The 24,537-nt window shown below is 35.2% G+C and overlaps 1 protein-coding gene across 3 annotated transcripts in view; it reads left to right on the forward strand.

Moving 5' to 3' along the window:
- ROCK2 (Rho associated coiled-coil containing protein kinase 2) overlaps positions 1-24,537 on the forward strand; it is a 95,171-nt gene that overhangs the window by 56,109 nt on the left and 14,525 nt on the right. For 2 of the 3 annotated variants that reach the window (XM_057370482.1, XM_057370484.1), the window contains exons 4-23: positions 34-171; positions 2,841-3,101; positions 8,819-8,963; positions 11,358-11,496; positions 13,214-13,305; positions 14,114-14,273; positions 14,881-14,944; positions 16,326-16,391; positions 16,690-16,769; positions 17,173-17,221; positions 17,966-18,101; positions 18,230-18,321; positions 18,525-18,771; positions 19,081-19,187; positions 19,833-19,992; positions 20,637-20,797; positions 21,206-21,390; positions 22,548-22,617; positions 23,905-24,008; positions 24,129-24,315. In XM_057370482.1, the coding sequence (XP_057226465.1) occupies positions 34-171; positions 2,841-3,101; positions 8,819-8,963; positions 11,358-11,496; positions 13,214-13,305; positions 14,114-14,273; positions 14,881-14,944; positions 16,326-16,391; positions 16,690-16,769; positions 17,173-17,221; positions 17,966-18,101; positions 18,230-18,321; positions 18,525-18,771; positions 19,081-19,187; positions 19,833-19,992; positions 20,637-20,797; positions 21,206-21,390; positions 22,548-22,617; positions 23,905-24,008; positions 24,129-24,315 (2,643 nt within the window). The remainder of the gene's footprint in view (positions 1-33; positions 172-2,840; positions 3,102-8,818; positions 8,964-11,357; positions 11,497-13,213; positions 13,306-14,113; positions 14,274-14,880; positions 14,945-16,325; positions 16,392-16,689; positions 16,770-17,172; positions 17,222-17,965; positions 18,102-18,229; positions 18,322-18,524; positions 18,772-19,080; positions 19,188-19,832; positions 19,993-20,636; positions 20,798-21,205; positions 21,391-22,547; positions 22,618-23,904; positions 24,009-24,128; positions 24,316-24,537) is intronic. The other variant, XM_057370483.1, reaches the window with a different exon arrangement.

The following is a 24,537-nucleotide window of genomic DNA, read 5'->3' on the forward strand; positions in this document are numbered from 1 at the left end:
TTTCAAAAGGTTGCTTCTTCTCTTTCTTAACAGGTTCGCCATAAAATGACACAGAAGGTTTATGCAATGAAGCTACTTAGTAAATTTGAAATGATCAAGAGATCAGATTCAGCCTTTTTCTGGGAGGAAAGAGATATCATGGCCTTYGCCAACAGCCCGTGGGTGGTTCAGGTAAGGAAGATGTGTAATAGTAAATAGTAATGATGCTGATGCCATAAATACTTCCCAGTCTTGAGCTGGTTTTGAATTTACATTGAAACTGAAATCAAGCTTTATGTTCAGATTTTTATCTTTTTACATCAATTTCACTAAGTTTTATGCATTTGGCTGTGTTAGAAAGTAAACTAATTTACATTTTAGTCTCTACAAAATATATCATAAAACAGAATTGAACAGATTATTGAAATACAGAATTATTTGAAATAATGGGGAAGTTGCATTTCCAACTATGAAAAATTCTGTATAGAAATGTAGAAACAAATGCAATTGATATTTCCAGTGTTCCATCATGATATAGTCAGTTGATCACAGGCAGCTGGTATTAAGAATGCTTTTAATAGTCACTGTCTTTTCAGCAGCAGTTTGATATATGGATGAGGGTGCAGTCCTGGTCTCCTGCAAGACACGAGGCTGTAGTAGTGGTTTCCTTGAAACCATCTTCTCTTAGGTCAGTTACAGCATCAGCACTCGGAATATCCCAGTAATGGAGAGTTGATGGCTTCAGCTGGTCYTGAACACCGTCACTGCAGCTGTCTCATGACGTGTGTCATCAAGATGCTGTAATGTGAATTATGCCTTYGGGAACAATCAGTACTGATTATTGCCATTTGTTGTTACTGGTAAATTGCACCAGTTAACAAAAGGAGCAATGAAAGCGTGTGCTTGGACAAATTGTCAGTACTTAATTTGGTTAAATAATTAATATAAATGCTCTCATATATATTGCCATGCTTCTGTATATTTAATAAGACTGGCTTTAAGCTTTCCTTTTATTTTTCATTACACTTTACCTCAAGCACACAAAGTTTTTTATTTAGATGTTTTGCTCTTTAAGCATGTTCTGTGGTCTTGCTTATATTCACAGAAAATACTTAAACAAATAGATGATTTTTTAATTTAGTTCTTTGTTCTAGTAACAGTAATTGTCAGGAACTATTTTTCATGTGTAGTTGGAAGTAATGAGAAATGCATGATGTGAATTTTCAAAGGAAACTGTCACAAGTAGGATATRAATGTGTGTGTCTGCATTGTAAACAGCAAATGAACTAAAGTGTAGTTGTAATTGTGCCTCCTATGATTAAGTGTGTTAGTGTAATATATTTGGTGATGTGGTCCAGTGGGTTAGGATATTGAGCTGGTTTGAAGAAAATGTAGGTCCTGTTCTGGTCTAGAAGCAGGGATAGATCACATTGCTTCTCTGTGTCTAGTTTTAATGTGAAAAAAGAAAAATAAATAAGAGCCATAGGTAGTTTTAATTTTTTTTWAATTAAATCCATTGAGGGAAATAGCAGTAGGCCTGTATAAAGATATAGTGCTGTTATTTATTATTATGTTATATTAATATTTCTACATGTGAGAACATAGAGATTATTTTGAATCTTCATATAGATTTTAATGACCCAATGCATTATCATATTATAAACTGCATATTGGTCTATTTGTGAAAACAAATACAGTGTAGTATATATGTATTAAAATACATATTTCTAATCTAGGTCTTCTGTCACTAGTCATAAAATTAATTTTAATCTGAAGGTCAAATCTCCATAATAACATACCTGAATTTCATGGTTCCTCATCCTCCACAGTCTCCCTGATTCTGATTTTGTCCTTTCCGCACATCCTRTTTTTCAACTGCCTTTAAATTTTAYGTGTGTAATTTACAGATGTGAATGATTTTAGTTTTTAAGGTAAGCCAGTATTCCCTGAGAAATAAGGGAGACTTTCAGAGATTTTTGCACACCAGTCATTGAACATTTGATAGTAATACTTTTTGTTGGGATGGGCTTTTTTCAGACCTGGTGATCTCTGGGTGGGATCTCTAAAACTTCAGCACTCTAGGTCTGAAATAAATTTTAAAGAGACTGAACTTACCTTCGCTATCATGCCATTAGGAAATGTCCTGACTGCAACCTATRCCATACCAGTATTTTGTTGCTAAAGATAATTTCTTTGTATTGTGTTACAGTTGTCTTCTGAAACATTTTGTTTTTCTTCCTTATTTCAATATATGTTGATTTAGGACAAATTYAGTAGTGACTTTGCAAACATGTACAAAGATAAGGAATTTACAATACAGAAAATTTAGAAACTGTCTAAGATGCTGCTTACTTTTGAGCTATTTTCAAATCAGAACCTGATGCAGATTTACACTCTGCATTTTGTCTCAGTGATACTTTTTAATACCAAGAAGCATGGAGATGGATGGATGGATGGATGGATGGATGGATGGATGGATGGATGGATGGATGGATGGATGGATGGATGGATGGATGGATGGATGGATGGATAGGTAGATAGATAGATAGATAGATAGATAGATAGATAGATAGATAGATAGATAGATAGATAGATAGATAGATAGATAAAAAGCTATAGAATTGAAATAATCAAGAAATATTTTTAATTTTCTTTAAAATGATGAGGGGTTTTGAAGCTCAGTAAGTTTCAAGGTACTGTCATAATTAACAGAAAATGTGGATTTTATAAATATTAACAGTAATCTTGRAAACATATTCTCAGTTTTAATGGAACTTCAAGATAAGGGGCTTTATTCTTTTCACTACCTGTCTCTAAAAAGTAATTGCTCTTTTTTCCTTTCCTTTTTTTTAATGTTGCAGCTATTTTGTGCCTTTCAAGATGACAAATATTTGTACATGGTGATGGAATACATGCCAGGTGGAGATCTTGTAAACCTTATGAGCAACTACGATGTGCCTGAGAAATGGGCCAAGTTCTACACAGCTGAAGTTGTTCTTGCTCTTGATGCAATTCACTCCATGGGCTTGATACACAGAGATGTGAAGCCTGACAATATGCTTTTAGATAAATATGGGCATCTGAAGCTGGCAGATTTTGGCACTTGCATGAAAATGGATGAAGTAAGTACACAACTGAATAATGTACCATMTATAAAACTGTAATTCTAAGTTGCATCTAAATCTAAGGTTATTTTCTTACGAATTATAATACCCAAAGCAATATTAATCAAATTATCTACTTGATTAGAAAGCTACTTCTTGTTTCCTACTTTTAGATATAAGAGTATTTTAAATAGTGTAATCCTTTCTGTAATAAAATGTCCTATCACACAGAAGAAGGATGTAAACTTACTCTTCAATTTTTGAAAGCATGTGTGTTTATGAATATCTGAGGTAGATATTTTTGCCAAATTTCTGAAAAGCTTGCAAATAACTCTTAGTTTTCAACATTAATAATTTTGGAATGGTTCATAAGCTGACATTTTTTTGTAAATGAAATTATTTTATAGGCARGATACATTCCATGTGTTTTTTTCCTGTATCTGATTGTTCTCATAGCATCCTCTAGTGGTCATTCAAATGAGGTCACAGAAAGGCAGCAGTGGTATGTRATATATTGATCAAAATCTGTTAATTATTTGTCAAGATGCCAAGATGTCAATTAAAATGCTTTAATTGTCCAGATTTAACCATGTACAGCCAAATACAGTTTTCTAATGAGATTGTATACGTGTATTTTTAACAGGATACTTAATGTTATCAAAACAACTTTAAACTGCCTTTTATAGTTTGCACTCTTAGAATCTTCCCTGACAAACAATGTTAYGTTATAATTTACAGAATATATTCTGCCTTTGAAAAATTATAACAGATTCTAAAAACATTGTATATGAATGTGTGTTAAAATTTGCCTGGTCTTTGAAAGTTTTCAGTGGTAGTGTTGGCAAGGGTAATCCTTTCACGCTTACTTGCTTTTATGTTTTGGGTTTTTCTATGTTGTTTAGGCAGTGTTAGATGTAAYTTCTGCAATCTACTTAATTTGCATTTGCATCATTAAGTTAATGTCTCTTTAGCAGTATCTAGAAGTACTGTCTCTGGTGGTTAGGGTTATTTTTTCACATGATAATACATTAACTTCATCGTTGTACAACTGCAGCTGTTTATTAAAGTTCARTCTGTTTAGTTGTATTGATGTTGTAGTTGCTATTCTAAAGGCAGAGATAATATTTACCTCTACCTTAAATTAGCCTGCATTTAAGAGGACAGCATTTACTTTAATTTAAAAAATCAAAAGTAGTACTTGGTCTCTTAAAAAATATTAATATTTGTTTTTAGTCAGTAGATTGTAATGTCTTAAGGGAATCTGTTGTTCATTGGAAGTGAAAACAAAAAAGCATCGAAAAAGCTCATAAAATAAATCTAAAAAAAAATAAAGGTGATCATTGTGCTGTTTTAGGGACCCCAGAAATGGTGAACCTACACCTTTTACTTTTTTTCCTTTTTTGTTGCTGTTGTTAAAAGAGTGGAATACTAAAATGTGGATGATGATACTGTAAATGTAAGAAATGTRTCTGTGTTTCTTGTAAAACATTAACAGTGAGCTCCACTTTAGACTGGGTATCATCAATGGACCAGTGATCTCCTAGAGAAGTTAATTTTTTAAAAGATTACATTTTAAGTTCTTCGTGTTTCTCAGACTCAGTGGAATGGCAAAAATTTTTTCTACAGGAAGCTGTAGAAGTTGAGAGGTTCTGGATTGTCTCCAAATCTCATGCTACTTCTTACAAAACATGAACACATCCCAGCTGTGTAAATATAATATTGGTGTTGGCAGACTGATTTGTAGAAAATATATGCTTGCCCAATACTTATTTGTTTTTTTGGTTTTGGATCTCTTTTAGCAGTTGTGAGCATTAGCATCTTCCTTATTTCCTGGGCTGTTGAGAGCCCAGGAAAGTTTTGCTGCAATTTGCTGAGAGATTTTTCTGACCTTTGCTGTGGAATTGWGTTCAGTGCTTGCTTAAGTCTGCCAGGCCAGAACAGATACTTGAAGTAAAGTTCTTCCTTATCACGTTGTGAAAAGAGTTGCTAAGTGTTTTAGTGATCTTTTCAGCATAAAAGGAACTGTTCTGTTTATGTAACTCATAAACAGTTATGAGTTTATCCAGTTTTCTGGATTTTTTTTTTTAAGTTAGTTGCCTTTTTAAGTATCTGCAATAAAGTGAGTATTTCTATTGTTGAATAAAGAATGGAGTTAGACTCAAAAATTTAGTAGGAATTTCTAAATTTTCTAAAAGAGAAGTGGTTCTTCTCTTTTTGGTATTTAGGTGTGATAAGGTGGAYCAGGGCAGCTTTCACCAGGCTCTGTCTAATCTTCAGGTGTTGTGTAACAAACTAGACAGCAGTTTGCTGTGGTGGGTGTTGGAGGGCCAGGAGATCTCAGYGTTGCTATGCACAGCACTGTCCTATGCTGAGTTTTCAGCAGAGCAGAGATTCACAGAGCATCTGTTCAAAAAGATGTGACTGCAAGAATGGGTATTTGCCACGTGGGATTATTGCCTCAGCCCAGGCAGTTCAGCTGAAAGAAGCGGCGTGTTCCTCTTTATATAACCCAGCTTCTTTCTAATTGAAGCTCCTCCTGTGAAGACTCTCCAGTGAAGGATCCTTCCTCAGTCCACTGTTTGCAGCACACTGCACGAGCTGCCTGCACTGTTAACATCTGATGTGTGCTCTCCTAATGTTTCCACACAAACACCCTCAGCTCTTGTTTGCTGGGAGGAACTTAATGAGGGAGTGAAAGCCTGATTGTCAGCTTTGGTTCAAGACAGCAAGTCCTTCAGGTCTGATGGAGATCCTGAAGATGAAACCTGAATTGCTTTGTCTTCAGCAATATAATAATGCTGAATGATGCTAGGAAACACTACAGCCTCACTGCCAAGTTGTCAGGAGCTATGAGAACATTACTGTGTCTCCTGGACAGCCTGTGTTTTAAATTGTGCATTGTACATCCCTCACATAGCTGCAGGAGATGAGTTCCAAGGTCCACCTTCATCTTTTGAGGTGATGAGAAAAGTGTCAGRTAGAACACTGGCCTGAGACTCCCARCAGGAAGCTTTGTATGAGAGTTGTTAATAGGTGTGCTACTCAGGCATAAACAGATGCTTTAGTGTTTGAAACACAGGAGTAACACATTGCCCAGAGAAAACAGCACCATTTAAGTCTCTTCAGAATGTAGGGAYTGCCAAGGTGGCTCCATACTGGACCAAGAGCACGTCCCTCTCAGCTTTGATGCCAGAACTCACAGAAGTGAGTCTGACTAAGGTACTAAAGGTACCCAGTACTTCAAAATGCACACAGARCAACACCCAAGTTCCTTGAAAGGACTAGTGTGTAAATGAGCAGAACARAAATCTGGAAATTTTATATTCAGGTGATAGTGGGCCAGCCTCCTCAGGGACATAGTAGAATCCTCATTGCTGGAGTTTTTGGTGAAACAGTTGGACAGCATGCTAGATATAGGCTATATATAGCCTATATAGGCTCCTTTTCCTATGACAGGTTGGGTCAAATGTTCTTTCAAGGTCCCTTCCAAGCCAGGCTGTTCTGTCATATGTAAATGCATTTCTAGGTTAGTTCCTGGGACAGAAGGTAGAGTTTTATGGGGAAAAAGTACAAGTATCTCCAAGTGCTTCGGAGAACTACAGTTCACTGAACCTGGTGTTAGCATGCAAGGCCTTTTTTTACTGTAGAAATAATCTTTTTGTTTTCAATTCTTTGAYATCTTGTCTGAAAACTTAAGGTGTTATTACATGGAGTTCTTTAGCATCTGTACCATTGATGAAAAGACATTCCTTGTTGCTGCACACCAGCTATCAGACTTGTGTAGGTCTGCCTTGTTTTTGGCACAGCCTTTGCTTTGTTTGTTTRAGACTTCAAAAAATACCAACATGTGTGACATATTAAAAAGTATTCTTGCTTTGGAGCATTAATCACAGAGGGATGGGAAATGGGGTGTTCTGAAGTGCTTAGGTGGCAAGCTATGACTGAAGCTGCAGACTTCAGAGTACTCTTTCAGAACTGTTTTTGGTGACTTTTTTTTTTAAAGAATCTTCTTACCCAGTGAGAGATACAGGTGGGTTCAACCAGACTCGACTGAGCAAAAACTCAGTTTCCCTTGCTGTAATTTTGTGTTTGGACAAGGAAGCGATAGACACATACCAGTGTTGGAGGGCTCTTTAAGTTGCCACAGTCCTACTGGATGAGCAGAATCRCATAACCGTAGAGCAGTTCCTCCTGTGCTCAAAGCAAAGAGAGGTTTAGGCTTCAGATAAGACACATAGGTTAGTGCCAGAGGGCTGTCACAAGCATGATATTCAAACAGTGGCTCCTGCCGTGTGCTAGATCCATTGTCAAATGCTCGCAGCTTTCTGGAGCCTTTGAGCCTTAGTTTATTTTGCAGTGTTAAAATGTGTTTGTATTTTTCTTTGTCCAATGAATGCATTAGGTCTTCTGGAAAGAGTTAAGTTCATTTTCTTATCCCAGTATGAATAAGCTATGTGCTATCACATCCAGTACAAAATGCAAAAGTTTCCCTGCTCTTCATTCTGGAACTGAGAAGTTAAAACTTCTTTAGTTTTCAGTTTTAGCATGGAGTCATAGAAAATGATAGACTATTGCCAGGAGGACATTTGAAGTACTCCAATAGGTCTCCACCAGTATTTAGTCATCCCTGTGGTGCAGGACTTTTTTTGCCTGCTGGTGCATGACTTTCTGGATTCTGTTTTAGTACAGAAATGAAAGCTTTTCACAATTCATCTTGTGTATGAGAATGAATATTGTGGTGTCTAAATTTTATGTATCAGTATAATTGCCAAAAGAGARTGTTTCTCTTATTTTCTTTAAATATGTATTTTGACCTTAGTTGTTGCTACTAATATTGTGTAATAATATTCAGAATTAATACGTATCACCATGAATACTGAATGCACAAATCACCATGAATACAAATGCACAAAGAACTTTGCAAGATTACTTAGATAAAATTTCAGATGGAGAAACTGAATAAAAGATGAGTGTATTTTCAGTACTTCTCTAACTTCATCCAGGATTTCATTTTGTTCATCCATCTGGTCTCTCAGGAGTGAATTCAGTGAATTTGATTAAAGGAAACAAGACTCATAACTCTGAACCGGAACACTTGCAGATCTGATTGATGCTTCTGCGTCACTTAGCCCCTACATTTTTAGTTTCTCAGTGTGAAGCACAGGGTGAGGAATCATTCCATTGATAGAACTGTGGTAATATGTTAATAAAAATATATWTTTTTTTTTTAGAAAAAGCTTTGCTATTCTTTAAAAATAACTTATCCTTTTATTCTTCTTCCTATCTTTAAACAAAAAACAAGGTGTGTCTATAAAAATTTACCTGTAAATTTATTGGCTGAATTAGACAGAATTGTTATGTATCTGCTTTGTAGGGCCTAGAATTCATAACTTGTCAAAATTATTCTGAAGTTTGTCCCTCAAATCAGTGAGAAAAGGAGCGCTCTGATATGGTGTATATTGAAAGCAATAGTAAAAATAATAAAATTGGGAAGTTTTGGGAAGATGAAGTCAAGGAAATCACTATGGAGTAGGCAGGAGTAAGCACATTACCAAGAAATGTCATGTCAATCCATATTGCTGCTTGAATAAAAAACAGTCTTTAAAACACACTCCTCAAACCAAGTATTTTAGGCTGTATTTTTATGGTTTTCTGTTCTGCTAACAGAGAAGTTGGTTCAAAAGGTGCAGAGCAGCCCCTGGAACTGAGCTGTTTGTATTGTTACTGTTGCACAGACAGGGATGGTGCGCTGCGACACAGCCGTGGGGACCCCCGACTACATCTCGCCCGAAGTCCTGAAATCGCAGGGGGGTGATGGTTACTATGGACGGGAATGTGACTGGTGGTCTGTAGGGGTTTTCCTTTTTGAGATGTTAGTTGGTAAGTAGTGATTTCTTCTGCTAATGAGATTACCACTGAGTCTTTCGTGTGCCTGTAGCTGTACTTTGCTGCACAGAGGCTGCTCGTACCTCACAAACAGCTTCTGACTTTTGGCTGATGCTGCGGCTTCWTTCCTGTTCTCTCTGTCTCTGTCCCTCTGGCGCTGCGACAGCTGTTTGCGTGCTTGCTCAGTGATTAGTTCCCTGACTCGGTTCAGCTTAAAACTAATTCTTAGAATAGTTTTAACCGGGGTCAGCTACCTCACCACGTTTGTGCCACCTCAGGCAGGACTGAGTTTGCAGGGACACACAGATGAGAAAGGAACGGAAAGAGCAGGACTGTCCTTTTCTCCTTCCATTCCAYAGCATATCAGTGTCTTCTGTTAGGTCAAAATGTAGAAGTGTGGCTTGATTCTTTTTTTTGTGCTTGAGTCAGGATTTTCAAGTAAAATGCTCTGGACTGCCATGGCAACAAACATGGAATATAATCTGTTAAGGGCATGAGTCATCTGCATCTTAAAATACAGTGAGGATCAGTATTATAGTCTGGTAGCAAAATACTGATTATAGAAGATGGAATTGAGTATATAATTATTAAAAATCTAAATCAGCATTTCCTGGGAATATTGCAGATTTCCTGTTTCTGCTATCCTGAGCCAGGAAAGACATGTGAACATATGATGCTATTACTATTTCCAACTCTTTAAGAATTACCGTATTTTGACTTTAAATGTGTGGTTTACAGTCTCTCATGAATGATTTCAGCAGTAAGTGAAATAATTCAGCTCTTAAAATATTTGACATAGCTGTACAGAATGTCAGAATGAATTTTCTCAGCATTTCAGAGCCTCTTTTTTTCTCCTCCTTGTATCTAGGAGGAAATACTACTTAAATTTCTCATATCCCACACAATGGTAGAAAGTATCTATTTTTGTCTGTGCTTATGTATCAGCTTCTGCCTGTGATCTTCTAAAACTGCATTTCAAAGAAAGCACAGAAGCTGTTTTGTTATTCTGGTTTTGATAAAGCTGCAGAACTAATGAAAATGGTAATTTTATTATGAAAATGAAAATTTTATTCTGTGCTTAACCGAAAGGTAAAATGTTGGTCACAGGGTAAATCCTAACATTAGTTCAGTCACTTAAGATAGTTTTGAGGTGTGGCCAAAATCAAAGCTGTTTCCAAGAGAAAAGTGAGAAGAGGAAGGTTGGAAAATAGGGAGGCAGCAGCAAATATCAGTGATCACCACCTGTAATGCTCTGGTGTGGCAACCTAATGAATTTACCAAAAGTCCAGAAGTTTAGTTCAAGCTGGTGTGTACTAATTTCTTATTTTGCCATAAAATGACAGAAAAAGACAAAAGTTAGGATTGTTACATTTATATTCTTTTGAAAGCAGAATGGTTGCTGTCCACTGGTCTGTTTGTACATTTTTTCATGTTTGTAACTTTTGAAATGCTGTGTTCTTTGTTGGAAAGCTGTAGCCTGCAATGTCAGATGATTCCTGCCTGCATGCAGCACACCAGAACAGAGGAAAGAGCCTAGCTTATGTGACTTGATTGCCCACCTTCTCTGTTAAACCTGTGGATTAGTTGGGAGAAAGGATTTCTGTAAAAGTTGCAGCCTCTTGGTTACAGACCCAAACCATCTGTATGTTGAGAATGTTGTCAGTTAATTTGATTCTCAGTTGCCTTTATCATAGCCTGTTCTTTTCACTTGCCCCTGTTTTACCTTCCTTACATCTAGTTTCTTTGCAAATATCTTTAAAGCCTAKGCTAGAAACCTCTGGGTGAGAAAGGTCTATGATTTTAAAAGCCACCTGCCATATTAATATGGGCACTCAAGCTGATGTAATTTGTCAGTCAACAAGATTTATTAATACGGGTTTAACAGTGTGGTAACACACTGGGAAGGCTCCTGCTCAGAGCTGACATGCCTTAGGCAGGGTAGACCTGTGTGCCTCTGAAATGGTTTGCAGAGAGCTTTGGTGAATTCCTTCCAACAAATGTGCATTAGCAAATCTTTAATCAGTTTTGGTCCATTTTACCCTTGGAGTGTTTAAAGATTGATTCATGTGGGTGTCAGCCATTATGTAAATGAGAAAACATATTGAAAGGCGCAATGCAGAACAAAAGATGTAATTGACCACACAAAATTTTGGTAGCAATAAGCAGGATGGAAAATGGTGTAGTTAATAACACAGACATTTTAGGGAGGGATATTTTTAGTAATATACATTATTTTGTACCTTGCTTGCCCAATTTTTTTCTTTTTCTTAATAAAAGACTATTGTATATGAACTGTTTATAGACTTTTCATTGTATCTTTTGTCTTATTCAACTCAGATAACTTTAACATGATTTAAAATCACAGCCAATTTACTATTGTATTTTCAGGCGATACTCCTTTTTATGCAGACTCACTAGTAGGAACATATAGTAAAATTATGGATCATAAGAACTCATTGCATTTCCCAGATGATGTGGAAATTTCTAAGCATGCAAAGAACCTTATCTGTGCCTTTTTAACTGATAGGTAAGTGCACACACTGTTCTGGCACTGTTTTTTATTTTGGATGGTATTGGTTGTATTTATTTTGGATTGTGCATTTTAAAAATTAATTCCTTCTACTATTTCCCCTAATCTCTGTTCAAATCTCTTCTCTCAAACCTCCCGTTCTCTAGTTTTCCTTTTGGGGTGTTTTTTCCAGGTATTGTATTTTATTTCTATGAGCAGTTCTGACAGCTCTTACTAACAGCACAGTTTGTGCAGGACAAGTCCTCCAATTGGAGTAATAAACCTGGTAAGGCTGAAAGTTATTTGTAACCTCCAAGGCAAGGAAAAAATTGCTTTGCTCAATGTCCATGTGAGTATTACTTAAGAATGGAAGCCAGTACTTTCCTGAAAGTAAGCATGTATTTACTGAGTTTGTTTAAGGTTTTGTAAAGTGTTTGAAGTATTTTTTTCATTTGCTTTGTTGCATTAATGGGTAAATATAGCTAACAAACCTGGAAAGATATCATTTTGGCTGCCAAAATAAAAAAGTTCTTGAAGTTTCCCTTTATGGAACTAAGCCATGTGCTGAAATTAGGCAGTGTAAGCTTGTTCTTGCCCTGAACACTTACATTTTGTTTTGTTTCAGAGATAATTTTGATTTCACTAAATTAAAAGAACTGTAGCTCCATAGTTAACTCTGGATCAATGATGCCTTCTTATGCTTTCCTGTGATCACCTGAACTTGGCTGGAGCCAGGCATCTGACCACTACAGAAGGAATTAAAGAAACAAGGAATTAAGAAAACAAAAWGCCTTATAATGGATTTGGCATTCAAAGAGAGATCGTTTGCTCTACTGAGCAAGACTGCAGTTGGTCAGGAAGGATGTGCTTTATTTAACAGCATTTTTCACCCTTGGTAGCTGAAGGGTAAAGAGAAAATATGATTAGAATTTAATAGTGTAAATGTGGTAAGGTGGACTTCCACTACGTGTGTCCCTCTTCCTGTTTATATTTAACACAGGGCTCGAGCGATTTATTTGAAACAGATGCTGCGTGATCTCTGCTGAAGCCCTTAAAGGACTAAGCATCGACCCTGTGATTTATTACTTCTTTTCCATGCATTGTTTTTATGTCCTGTTCTTGTCCGTAGTTTCAAGAGAGACTCCTCCGTTCATACTAAAAGAAACTAAAGTTTCTTCTGCACTTAGGATTTACTTTGCAGCAACTATCAGCAAGAGCCTTGTCAGGGTTTGTTGTAGAGCAGAGGATGGAATTCTTAGAATATTTATTTTAGTCCAGCTTTGAATAGCTGTTCTGTGCAGCAAGTTAGACCTTCCTTCACTTGCGTCTTACGGTCTGTCATGTGGTTTGGCAGACATGAAAGTTCTGCAGTTTTATTTCCCCCAAGGGTATTGAGTTTTTGTTTGTGTTTTTAGTTTTTTCTTAGTTTTTGCCTCAGTTCTCTCTTTCTTGCTTTACTCCCCACGTGGCAGACTCCAGATTCTGGACATTTTAGCAGTCACAGGGAAAGTGCATGCTAAGAATCGGTACATTTGATATAAGGAACTACAGATTAGTGGTTGGTGGTTTTTAGATTTTGTTTTTGTTTGACCATTAGTGTGGTTAACACAGATAATTTTTATTGAAAGTTTCTTTGCTGCTTATCAACAATTAGAATTTAAATTAAAAAAAAAAAAACAAAAACATCCAAAACTGCTGTTTTTCCTAATGTGACTTTGGATTAATTGCTGTTTAGGGATGTGCGACTTGGGAGAAATGGGGTAGAAGAAATAAAGCATCACCCTTTCTTCAGAAGTGATCAATGGAACTGGGACAACATTCGAGAGAGTAAGTAAATTAGGTTAAAATTCTATTTTATTCAATATTTGCAATAGTAGGAATAAAAAAACAAACATGGCTGTATAAATTAAGTATTTTCTATCTGTCAAAAATCTTGCTCAAACATTCATATTTATCATTTGTATTATAAAACCTCATATGAGTAAGGGTTAGTAAATACGTATTTTTCCTACCGGAATTATCTCACTGTTATCATGTTTTTAATGCAGACWTTTTCATTTTAAACAATGGAATGGAATTGGATGTTTCAGAATTTTAACTAAAAGGAATGCATGTTAGGTTCTGTTCCTCTTTTTTTGTTCTTTTGAGGTGGTTTTTTTTTGTTTTGTTTCGTTTTTCTGTTAATCTTCTGGTAATTAAGACGGTAGTTTGACAGTGATCTTGTCAGTTTTACTGCTTTTCATGTAAGCTGTTGGGGTCCTGATAGCTTTAGGTAAAAAAGCAAAGTATGTCAGTTCAGTCATGAGCTTGTCATAACTTAGAAAGCTATATACTTAGTAAGATTTTTTAAAATGATGATTGTATTTAGAGTTCTATTCTCAAGTGTGATTACCTGAGCAAATAATGTCTTGCATAAGAGATAGTCTGTGCATTAGGCAACTAATACAAAAATAGATTGCTCCAGAAAAAAATGTTCACGGTAACATTACCAGATCTGCTGTCTGGTTAATACATATTTAACTATAAGTTATTTAAGGACAACTTACAATACACTCTTTTAGCACTAGAGAAATACCAGTAGATAGCAGGTGACTGAATCTTGGAGTGAAATGCATCTTTTTTCCCCTTTTTTTAGCTGCTGCTCCTGTTGTTCCTGAGCTTAGCAGTGATATAGATAGCAGTAATTTTGATGACATTGAGGACGACAAGGGAGACGTGGAAACCTTTCCAATCCCCAAAGCCTTCGTGGGAAACCAGCTGCCTTTCATAGGATTTACCTACTACAGAGACAATTTGTATGTGATACTTCAGAATACATTTTTAAAAGCATACCTACACATTTTTCTTATATTCTTTCATTTTTTTCACTATAAATGCATAATTTTTTCCTTGCATTATGCTCATTTATGACCAGTTGTGAAGATACAACATGCAAATTTTGAGTGAAATAATGTTTTTATAACTATTTTATAACTATTTCAATTATTTCAATAACTGTTATTAAACACTGTATTTTTATAAACAAAAACTATACAGTATCTTAAAAAATCAACCAGGGGAAAATTCTGATCGATTTGTAATTTTCCTTCTAAAATGGCTTTTTATTTGTTATTTTAGAAGAAAGTTTGCTCTGCATAATAGAATTCATCTTGAATAGTTAAGAAATAATTGTATTAATTAAAAATTACTGTAGTTTTTACTGTGCTGCTGTAGTTTTGGATACACCTTGTTAAGGAAAGATTCAAATCAGAAAGATGCACTAAGATCAAAATAAAACAAGCTTCATTTTGAGAGCAGCATAGGACAAATTGAGATTTGAGAGAATTGATTAAAATGGCAAGGTTGCCAGAGTTGCTGAAAACTTGAGTAAGAGCTGGAGGGATTTGTTTTTGTTTTTGACAGGTTGCTAAGTGACTCCTCTCAGTCTTGCAGAGAAAATGAATCTGTGCAATCTAGTAAAAATGAGGTTAGTGCTTTTTTCCATAGTATTAATGGTATGATTTTGTTAAGTCTGTTAAGAAAAGACAAAGTCTAAAATAAGTTTTCAAACTGTTTTGTGTGGGGATTTTTGTTTTTTTAATGATCCTCAATAAAAATGGTATTTTCTGTTTACAGGACAGCAAAGAGGTAAGTATAGTCTTCAAATTATGAAAGGAATAAAAAAATTCCTGCATAATTTTATGTGGCTGTGATGTATCTTAAATGTTTATTCACCAAATTGTTAGCAGTAAACCAGCTGTATTTTGAAACAGTTGTACTCAAGTGTTAAGGTGCCATAGTAAAAAGATAAATGAATGCAGATTTTTCTCAAATTCTTTTTGCATCCAGAATTTGTTTGGGAAGCTCATATGTGAGGCTCCGTTTGCTACAGACAGCATTACTCTTGGGAAGGTTCCACACTTGCATTAATGATTTATGACTCACTTATTCAGAGTTTGAAAAAGTAAATTGTCACCTGCAGGGATAAAGGAATCTTTAAATCATACTCCAGTTGAAGCATATGGAGCATGTTTATCCAACTTTTGAAGACTGACAAATGAATTTAAATTTGCATGATAGGAAAAGCTATGGTATTTCAATGTACTTACTTCATTATGTGACTTAAACATTTGTATTATTCTGGTCTAGATAGTATATTGTTAACATTTCTTAAAAATTACAATTCCTTTTCAAAGTTTAAAAAATACATGAAGGAAATACATTATCCATTGATCAGATAAATTTAAATGTGAATGTTTAGACTCCGCTTCCTTCCTGTCATTGATGAATAGATGAATAGTTTTAGATTTCACCTTTTAGAAAGAAATGGTACTGCTGTTTAAAATACATGTGGTCACATTCATTATGTTTGTTTTATGTTGTGATAGTAAATGCAGATGGCAAAATTTTGTATTTCATTCTGATGACTTATTTTATTTGTATTTTCTCAAGCAACGAATCTCCAGTTTTGATGTCCTTTTCACTGTCTCTTTTCTGGAAATCTTCTAATTGTAACAATTACAAGGTTTTTTAGAAAACCTTGTTTTTACATTTTGTGTTGGGGGGTAGAGGAAGAGGAGGAAGGGAGGAAAATGAATGTGTTTGAAAGCCTGAAGTAATGAGACTAATACAACATTTATTATTTATTATTTATTTAATGAATATTTGGGTACTGAACTCACATTTTTTTTTAAATATTTTAGTAAGTAAAACAAAGCATTTCCAAACCTGAAAAGTGTTCATTAGTTTCCAAGGTGTAAGACTAAGAAATTCTTTATGTGAGGTCACTGAACATGTTTAGTCATATTCTCTGAATATTATCCAATTTGGTCATGTACACGTCTTTTTTATTTTTTCATTTCATTTAGAAAATGCTATCCAAAAACATCTGCTGCAGTGGAAAGTCTCTGGCTACAGAGCACAGCAGAGGGCCGGTAACAATGTTTTTTGCCCATATAAATTTTATAACTGACAATTTGGGGCACCTAATTCTGTAATGGTTCAATTCAATTCAGCATGCAGCAAATTTTGTTGCTATAAATCCATATCTTTAAAATCATCACAATTAATACCTTGTAAAGATGTAATCTTCTAGTGATGGTTTTAAAATAATATACTGGAAGATTGAAGTAATTTTCCTCGCTTTCCCTTTTTTGTTTCTTAATTGAAATACATTTGTTTTATGTGAAAGCATTTTTATATGTGGGCCATGCTTTTTTTGACATTTTACAGTTTCAGAAAAAACTAAGCAAGCTAGAAGAACAGCTCAGTAATGAATTACAAGCCAAAGATGAACTAGAACAGAAGTACAGGTAAGAATGTTTCAACATGTTTGGTATCCTTATAAAGAAGTTTTATTAGACATTTTGTTTTTGAATACTTAAAAGCATTTTAAAGCACTTCGGGGATTCCCAACCCTGCAAGGAGACCTCACTGTAACTTGCTGGCTTAATTCTTGCTACTCCTGTGACTAGTGAGGTGGTTTTGTTGGGGTTTGTTGAGGTTTTTTTTTTCCTTTAACTCTCTATAGGAATCTCGTTGTTCTTTTAGTGATTTCACCAGTCCTTGAAGGTTTCATGTTATTGCTGAAAATAGAATATCTTCCATAAAATTAATGAAACAAAAGTACCTTACATGAAATTATTGAGACACATCCAAACGTTCTAATTTCTGTACTATCAACAGGGTTTAAATTTATTTTTCAAATTTCTTCAGGTCTACAAGTGTTCGTTTAGAGAAGATAGCGAAAGAGCTTGATGAAGAGGTAAGGCTATACATTTCTTACTGGAATTAGAACTTCAACATTTGTGTGTGGCTTTTTTCCTTCAGTGTCAGCAAATTTAGTAGTGTCAGCTTTTTAGTAGCTGTATGTTTTATAGCAAGTRACACCAGTTGATTTCTTGGTATTTACAAGCATGAAATTGTTGTCACTGCTAAAACACTTTCATTTTGATTGCTGTACTGTAACTGCACATTTCTTTCCAGAACTCATGTTTTACCATGTTTTTGAGTTAGTAGACAGCATGATACAAATATCCATACAGTTTTTACTAATTGAAAGAGTGAGAGTAGTGTTTCCAGTGGAGGAAGGCCATGCTTTTCATTGTTTGGTGTTAGGAAAAAGATGTTATTCCTTTCCCAACTTTGCACCTTAGTGCTTCTACAAATTTGGCTGTGGCTGTGTATAACTTCATGTATTGCACATGCAGGTGCATGTCAAGATCTTACCTTACATATGTGGTTTCTCTGCTCCCAGAGTGACTGCTTAGGCAGGTCTACCAGGTTTGTCAAATCCAGAGGATCAAACAGTATTTAAATTGCAAAGCTCCTGGCCATAGACATCTTGGGCTGGATTTGACCACGTGATATGATACGTTGTGTTTGCAGCAAGCAGATAGGCTGGCTTCCTCCATTACAGACTCAACTGAGTGCATGAGCTGTGCTTTTATCATATAAGAATACCACTCTTGTGTGTGTAATTAGTGGTGTATTTTTTTAATACATCCAGATAACTTCAAGGAAGAATGTAGAGTCTGCAGTCAGGCAGTTAGAGAGAGAGAAGGCTCTCCTTCAGCATAAGAATACAGAATACCAGAGAAAAGCAGAGCATGAAGCAGACAAGAAACGCAATTTGGAAAATGAGGGTATGTTGAACCATGCTTGAAGGTTCCATTTTGATGTGGGTTTTTAAAACTTAAAATAAATGAATTATAGTTCCAATTGAAGTGTTTTCATGACCGTGGTTAACAGTGTTGAATTGTTCTTGTTGCAGTTAACAGTTTGAAAGACCAACTTGAAGATTTAAAAAAGAGGAATCAGAACTCTCAAATATCCAATGAAAAAATCAATCAACTACAAAGACAGGTATGCTAACTTTATATATGTATATTTTAAAATAATTGCTGCTTGAAGTACAGATTTGGGTWAAAGTGGAGGGATTTGAAATGTGTAATTGGGTTTTAAAAGCTGTTCTTTCTCGTCAGGTTTTGGTGTTCAAAAATAAAACCTGGTGTTCTGTAGTAGAAATAATGGGGTTTTTTTATTTTAATTGTTTTTATCAATCTTAGTTGGATGAAGCCAATTCTTTGCTGCGGTCAGAGTCTGATACTGCAGCCAGGTTAAGGAAGAACCAGACAGAAAGCACAAAGCAAATCCAGCAGCTGGAAATTAATAATAGAGAACTACAAGATAAGAACTGCCTGCTAGAGAATGCAAAACTCAAACTGGAGAAGGAGTATCTCAATCTTCAGTCAGCTCTAGAATCAGAAAGGAGAGATCGAAGTCATGGATCAGAGATTATCAGTGATTTACAAGGTATTCCTGCAAATCTTTTAAAGTTAAGATTGCTTCTTGTTTCTGGCTTGGGTGTGTTGTTTGAGCTTCAGATTGACTAGATTAGTGGACTGTTTAAAAAAAAATGCTATGTAATTGTGAACAGGCATTTAAGAGTAGTTGTGTGATAACATCTATAAAACATTATTGATAACTTCTAAAATCACTCCAGAGGAGACATTCTTAAAAGTCAGAAGCTGTTGCATTTCAAAAATGTTATCTGTTAGTAGATAAAGTACAGTTTTGTTTTTGCACACTGCCCAGCCTCATTGATATTTTGGTAATTTTTAGGTCGAATATCTAGCCTTGAAGAAGAAGTGAAAAATGGAAAGAGTGCATTAGCCAAACTGGAAATGGAGAAGAGACAATTGCAGGAAAAGCTCACAGATTTAGAAAAGGTAACAGCACTGCTAAATGAATGTTGGTGTTACGTTCTTATGGAATGTTAGAATTTGTACTTTTATTACTTGAGACATTGAGACCAAACCAATGCAAAAAATAAGCCTGTTTTCAGCTTTTTTATTTTTTTTTTTTATTTCCAATTTGAGAAGTGGGGGAAAAAGGACATAATTTCCCATACAATCATAACACATTATACATCTAAAGTACATAAGTACATAATTATGTACTCCGGTGTGTAGCTTAACAATAGAGTAGCAGCATTTCATTTCATGTGTGGAGTTATTTAAACTCTCAGTATTGCCAAAACCTTCTCCTAATAGGATTTTTTAAGGAATTCATTATTGAAATGAAAGTCTTGAAAATTTTCTTCAATAAATTTAATCTTTGAGCTGCTCTTATTGCAGAATGGTGGTTGTTAAGGTAGTAATTCTGTAAATGTTTGAACTGGGGACATGGTACATTTTTAGAGCACTTTGGTGTTCACAAAAATACATTTGTAGGTATGAACTCTCAGTTAGTTCCTTAGCCTGAGCTCTCTCTTCTACTCTGTGCATCCTTCCAAGCCGCATGTACTGTTGTTCAAAATTCTGCCACTAACCTGATGTATTTAATGTTTTATTTCAATGTTATTTTTTTAACAGGAAAAGAGCAACATGGAAATAGATATGACATATAAATTTAAAGTTATGCAGCAGAACCTTGAACAAGAAGAAGCTGAACATAAAGCCACAAAAGCACGATTAGCAGACAAAAATAAGATCTATGAGTCTATAGAAGAAGCAAAATCTGAAGCCATGAAAGGTATATATTTGACATTACAGTTGGACTTAGGTGTGAATTATACAGAGTAGATAATATAATCTTCCGCTGCATGTATTCTRGTACATTTCATGACAACTGAAGTATCTTGAAGGGATAATTCCAACGAAAATCCAGAAGRTGGCTCTTACTTTTGAATTAAATGGCTTATGTTTATTGCAGCTAATGAAAAGGCTACCTACAGATCTCGTTCTTCAGTTGCAGAGCTTTCACAAAAATTTTGAGCATGCAAATCTTCAAAAGTGATTCAGTAATAATGCTTGAATCATATTCAAGCAGCTTCAGCTCTTTGATTTTATATTACAGTCAGAGCACAGTAGATTTAAATGTTTTATTTTTAAAATTCCATCCTTTTTGTTCACCTCAGAGGTGTTACAGATAAACTGGAAGTTAKTTATAAACTCAAAAGTAGGAAATAGCTCTGTCAGAAATGCTTGCAAAAGCATCCTCTGGGTGTGTATTTACTCTGTAAATTTTAATAATCACTTTAAAGTAATCTTTCTTTTCAGTTTTAAAAGGAGAAACATGTGGCTTACTGTTAATACAGGGTAGACAGCCTCTTCCCTTTGGCCTCCAAAATCTGCTGTTTTACACTTCACTGATGTCTTACATCTTTTACTTTATAGAAATGGAGAAAAAACTTTTGGAAGAGAGAGCTTTAAAGCAGAAAGTAGAGAATCGGTTGTTGGAAGCTGAGAAGCAGCGCTCCATGTTGGACTGTGATCTCAAGCAATCACAGCAGAAAATAAATGAACTCCTTCGGCAAAAGGATATCCTAACTGAAGATGTAAGCAACACTGACAAAAGGAATCTTGAGTCAAACTTTGTCTTCAGCGACTGTTTTAATATTTTTCCTGTTACAGCTATATTGAGGGATATTTGTAAATGAAAACAGCAACAAAGTTTTTATTCTCTGTCTTTGGAACTTTAAAAAGTCTACTTCATGGAATGTGATGTTATTTTTCTGAGATATTTCAGCAATATTCATCTTAAAAGATTTTTCTTACGTAGTGGTAAATGCTATGAGATTGACATGGAAAAACTAGCTAATTGAATATGTGCTAATGCCTTTGTCCAGGAAGCAGCTTTGATTTACCCAAAGATGTAAAGGAAGTCAATCAGAGATTGTTTAAATGTTGTTTTCCTGTGTAGATCTGTAAAATTCACAGGTTTCTGGGTTTTGTTTCTTTTTCAGGTAAAAAACTTGACATTAAAAATCGAGCAAGAAACACAAAAGCGCTGTCTCACTCAAAATGACCTTAAGATGCAAACGCAGCAGGTCAACACCTTGAGAATGTCAGAGAAGCAGTTAAAACAGGAGAATAACCACCTTCAGGAAATCAAATTAAGCCTGGAAAARCAAAACAATGAACTCCGCAAGTATGCAAATTGCTCTATATTTTTTAGTCATGCTGCTAATTTGAAATGTTTTTGGAACTAAAGTTGAGAGCAATATTAACTTTAAAAAAATTGCTGCAAAGAATGTGCTATTCTACAGTGCAAAACTTAATGGGTCTTTAAAATAATTTACAGTGACTCTTATTGAGACTTACCCTAGTGATTCAGCATTGTACAAGTTTGTATTAAAAGATGTTTGTTATCCTGAAAATCTTAAAAAAACACAGCTTAAATATGACTCTGAAGACTTCAGAGAAACAGTTATTTAACTGAAAGTCCAGGTACTTKTTTTTCATGATGTAGGACTTCAGTGAAGAGGAAAGTTACTGGAATTATTAGACTAGGAGAGCTTATCAGAGTTGGAAATGAATACTACTACAGAGCTGTGAAGCATAACCATTGGAAATATGTAATATAACAGATGTTTAAACACATCTGTTGGACCTTTCAGGTAGGAGTGCCAGCAGTTCTTCAAGGTCTTACAAGTAGTATTTGCACCTGATAGTAATGAAGTAAATAATATTTTTTCCTATAAAGAACTTCCTTATGAATGAGCAGATGAGATTACCATAAATGCCAGTGGATCTCAGTCCTCACTCCTTTTTGACTTCTGAGTTTTAACTCCCTGTGCATTATCCTTTCTGTCAGCAAGATGCATTTGGTCGTGTAGAAGGTGGCCATAATGTGAAACAGTGGCAGAAGTCTTTTCTGCTACATTTCTGTTGTTGTGGAACTGACTGTTGTAATAATGGAGGAATTCAAGAAAATACRCATGTCAAGGGATACAGACATTCACAGACTGTGCTCTAGCAAATGAGAGACCCAAAACAACTAGTCAGATCAGTGACATTTTACATGGAAATAAGATTCTGTTGGTGGCTGTTTGCTTTATCAGTGTCTCTCACTGGTTAAACTTTGTCACACTGTTGTAGTTAGTGTGTTAACAATATTAAACTGACTTTTTACTAGTGCAGTGTTCTCAGCTGTACTAGTGAAAAAGAGAGCTGGTAYTCAGAGGAAGCTTCAGGTTTAATAGCTGTCTATACTTAGGTCACAAAATACCTGAAGATCTCAAGAGTGCGAATGCTGTCTTTCCTGTTTACTGGTTTAGAATATCTTCATATTCTATTCCTTTCTAGGGAACGTCAAGATGCAGATGGACAAATGAAAGAGCTTCAAGACCAGCTTGAAGCTGAACAGTATTTCTCAGTAAGTTTTATGCTGCTTTATTTTTATACTAATCTGTTTACTGAGAACAGTGGTAGCTTTTCTTCTTCCCCCTCTGCCATCAGACATTTCACATCTCTAACCCAAATCTACTTGCTTTTCTTGTGCCTGTCTTCAGTGTTGTCTGCAGTCTTGATCTTGATCACTGAGCAGTACAAAAGAGCTCATGTTGAGAAATGCCCCAGCTTTGTAGGGGAGTTCAGAGGGAGGAGTCAAACTCATTTTTCCACTGASTGAATGATCTTCAGCTTGTTTGAAGCCTTTTGCATTCAGCATCTCTTCTATGCTGTATGGTAGAGAAGAGTTGTATTCTCACATGATGTGACAAAACACGTGCACTTATAGCTTGGAAGGAAATTTTTGCCTTACAGCCAAACRTAGTAGAGTTCTGTTGGGAGTTTTTGATTTATTGTGGTAAGGTAYAACAGAATAAATAGGTATTGCACTTAAAAATAGTCACTGGCATGTGGAGGTTAATTTTCATTAATAATGCACGGCCAGTCACACTTCAGGAGAAGCCAAAAGGCTTGTTTCCCTRTTAAAGGAAAATCAGATCTCCTTGTGGATTTAAGTCAGTGAGGAAAAGGCCTACCTAAAGTTCTATAGACGAAAATATTGCAGATATTAAAGGAGAGAACTGAGGTCATTTGTCTGCTGTAGATGGGCCAGAGAGAGACAATCTGTCTTGAAATCCCTGCAGTAAGTACACTTCGAGTTGTCTGTTGCTTTACCTGTAGTCAGTCTTTTGAGTGGACAAAGCAATATGCTTCTTTCATTTTCTTCAGAGTTCGAGGTTTGTATTGATTCCATGAAATGTTGAATTTCACTTATTTTCTAATTAATTTTTTTCCCATATTCCTGTATTTGTTTTTGTCTTTTAACTGTCATGTTGATTTCATGGATTTGTATGATTAGAATCTAAACTCTACATACTTAATTACATTAAATAAAAATAGTAGAGAAAAAYAAATTAATTCCTTTACCTGCTTCTKATACTTCTGATTTTGTATGAATRCAAACAWAGAAAATGTATATCATACATCAACCCACTGACAAATGTACAAGTTTAAAAAGGAAGAACAATAAAGTGAAAAAAACGAAACACACTTGTGAATTATGATGACATTTAGATAAGTTTAGAGAAGGCATTGCACAATTATTCTCTGAATAGTGTAATTAAAGAACTGCAACCATGTCAACTTGTATAATTTTTGTGGACCTTCAAGAATATAGAAGTCACATAATTTTCYTTCCAACTTTAAATTCTAGACTCTGTATAAGACACAAGTTCGAGAACTTAAAGAAGAATGTGAAGAAAAGACCAAAATTTGTAAAGAAATGCAGCAAAAGATACAAGAGTTACAGGATGAGAGGTGGGTTTGCTTGTTGGACTACTAATACATAAAAGATCAGGATGGCTTTTTGTTGTTTTCTTTCCTCTCCTCCTTAACCTACCCTTTTTAAAGTTAAAAGTATATCTCAATAATTTGCAGAGATTCCTTGGCTGCTCAGCTAGAGATAACGTTGACAAAAGCGGATTCAGAACAACTTGCCCGTTCCATTGCTGAAGAACAGTACTCTGATTTGGAAAAAGAGAAGATTATGAAAGAGCTGGAGATTAAAGAGATGATGGCAAGGCATAAACAGGAACTTACWGAGAAAGATGCCACCATAGCCTCAGTGAGTTATATGATTTATAATTTGGGTAGAGGTTATAGAGCTTGAGCTTTATTTACAGTTTGAGTCATCCATTCCTGTTTAGCAGATTTAGAGGTATATATCTAAGATTTTAAAAATATTTATTTCTTACAAAATTCAAAAATCTCTTATCGTGTTTCTTACATGGATTTCTCTGACCATTCCTTCTTCTGTCAAGAGGACAGCAAGTCCTCTTTTCCTTAK

This window comes from Malurus melanocephalus, unplaced genomic scaffold (genome assembly GCF_030028575.1).
Source record: "Malurus melanocephalus ecotype Western Australia unplaced genomic scaffold, MMel_1.1 scaffold_127, whole genome shotgun sequence".
In the NCBI taxonomy this organism is placed as follows: domain Eukaryota; kingdom Metazoa; phylum Chordata; class Aves; order Passeriformes; family Maluridae; genus Malurus; species Malurus melanocephalus.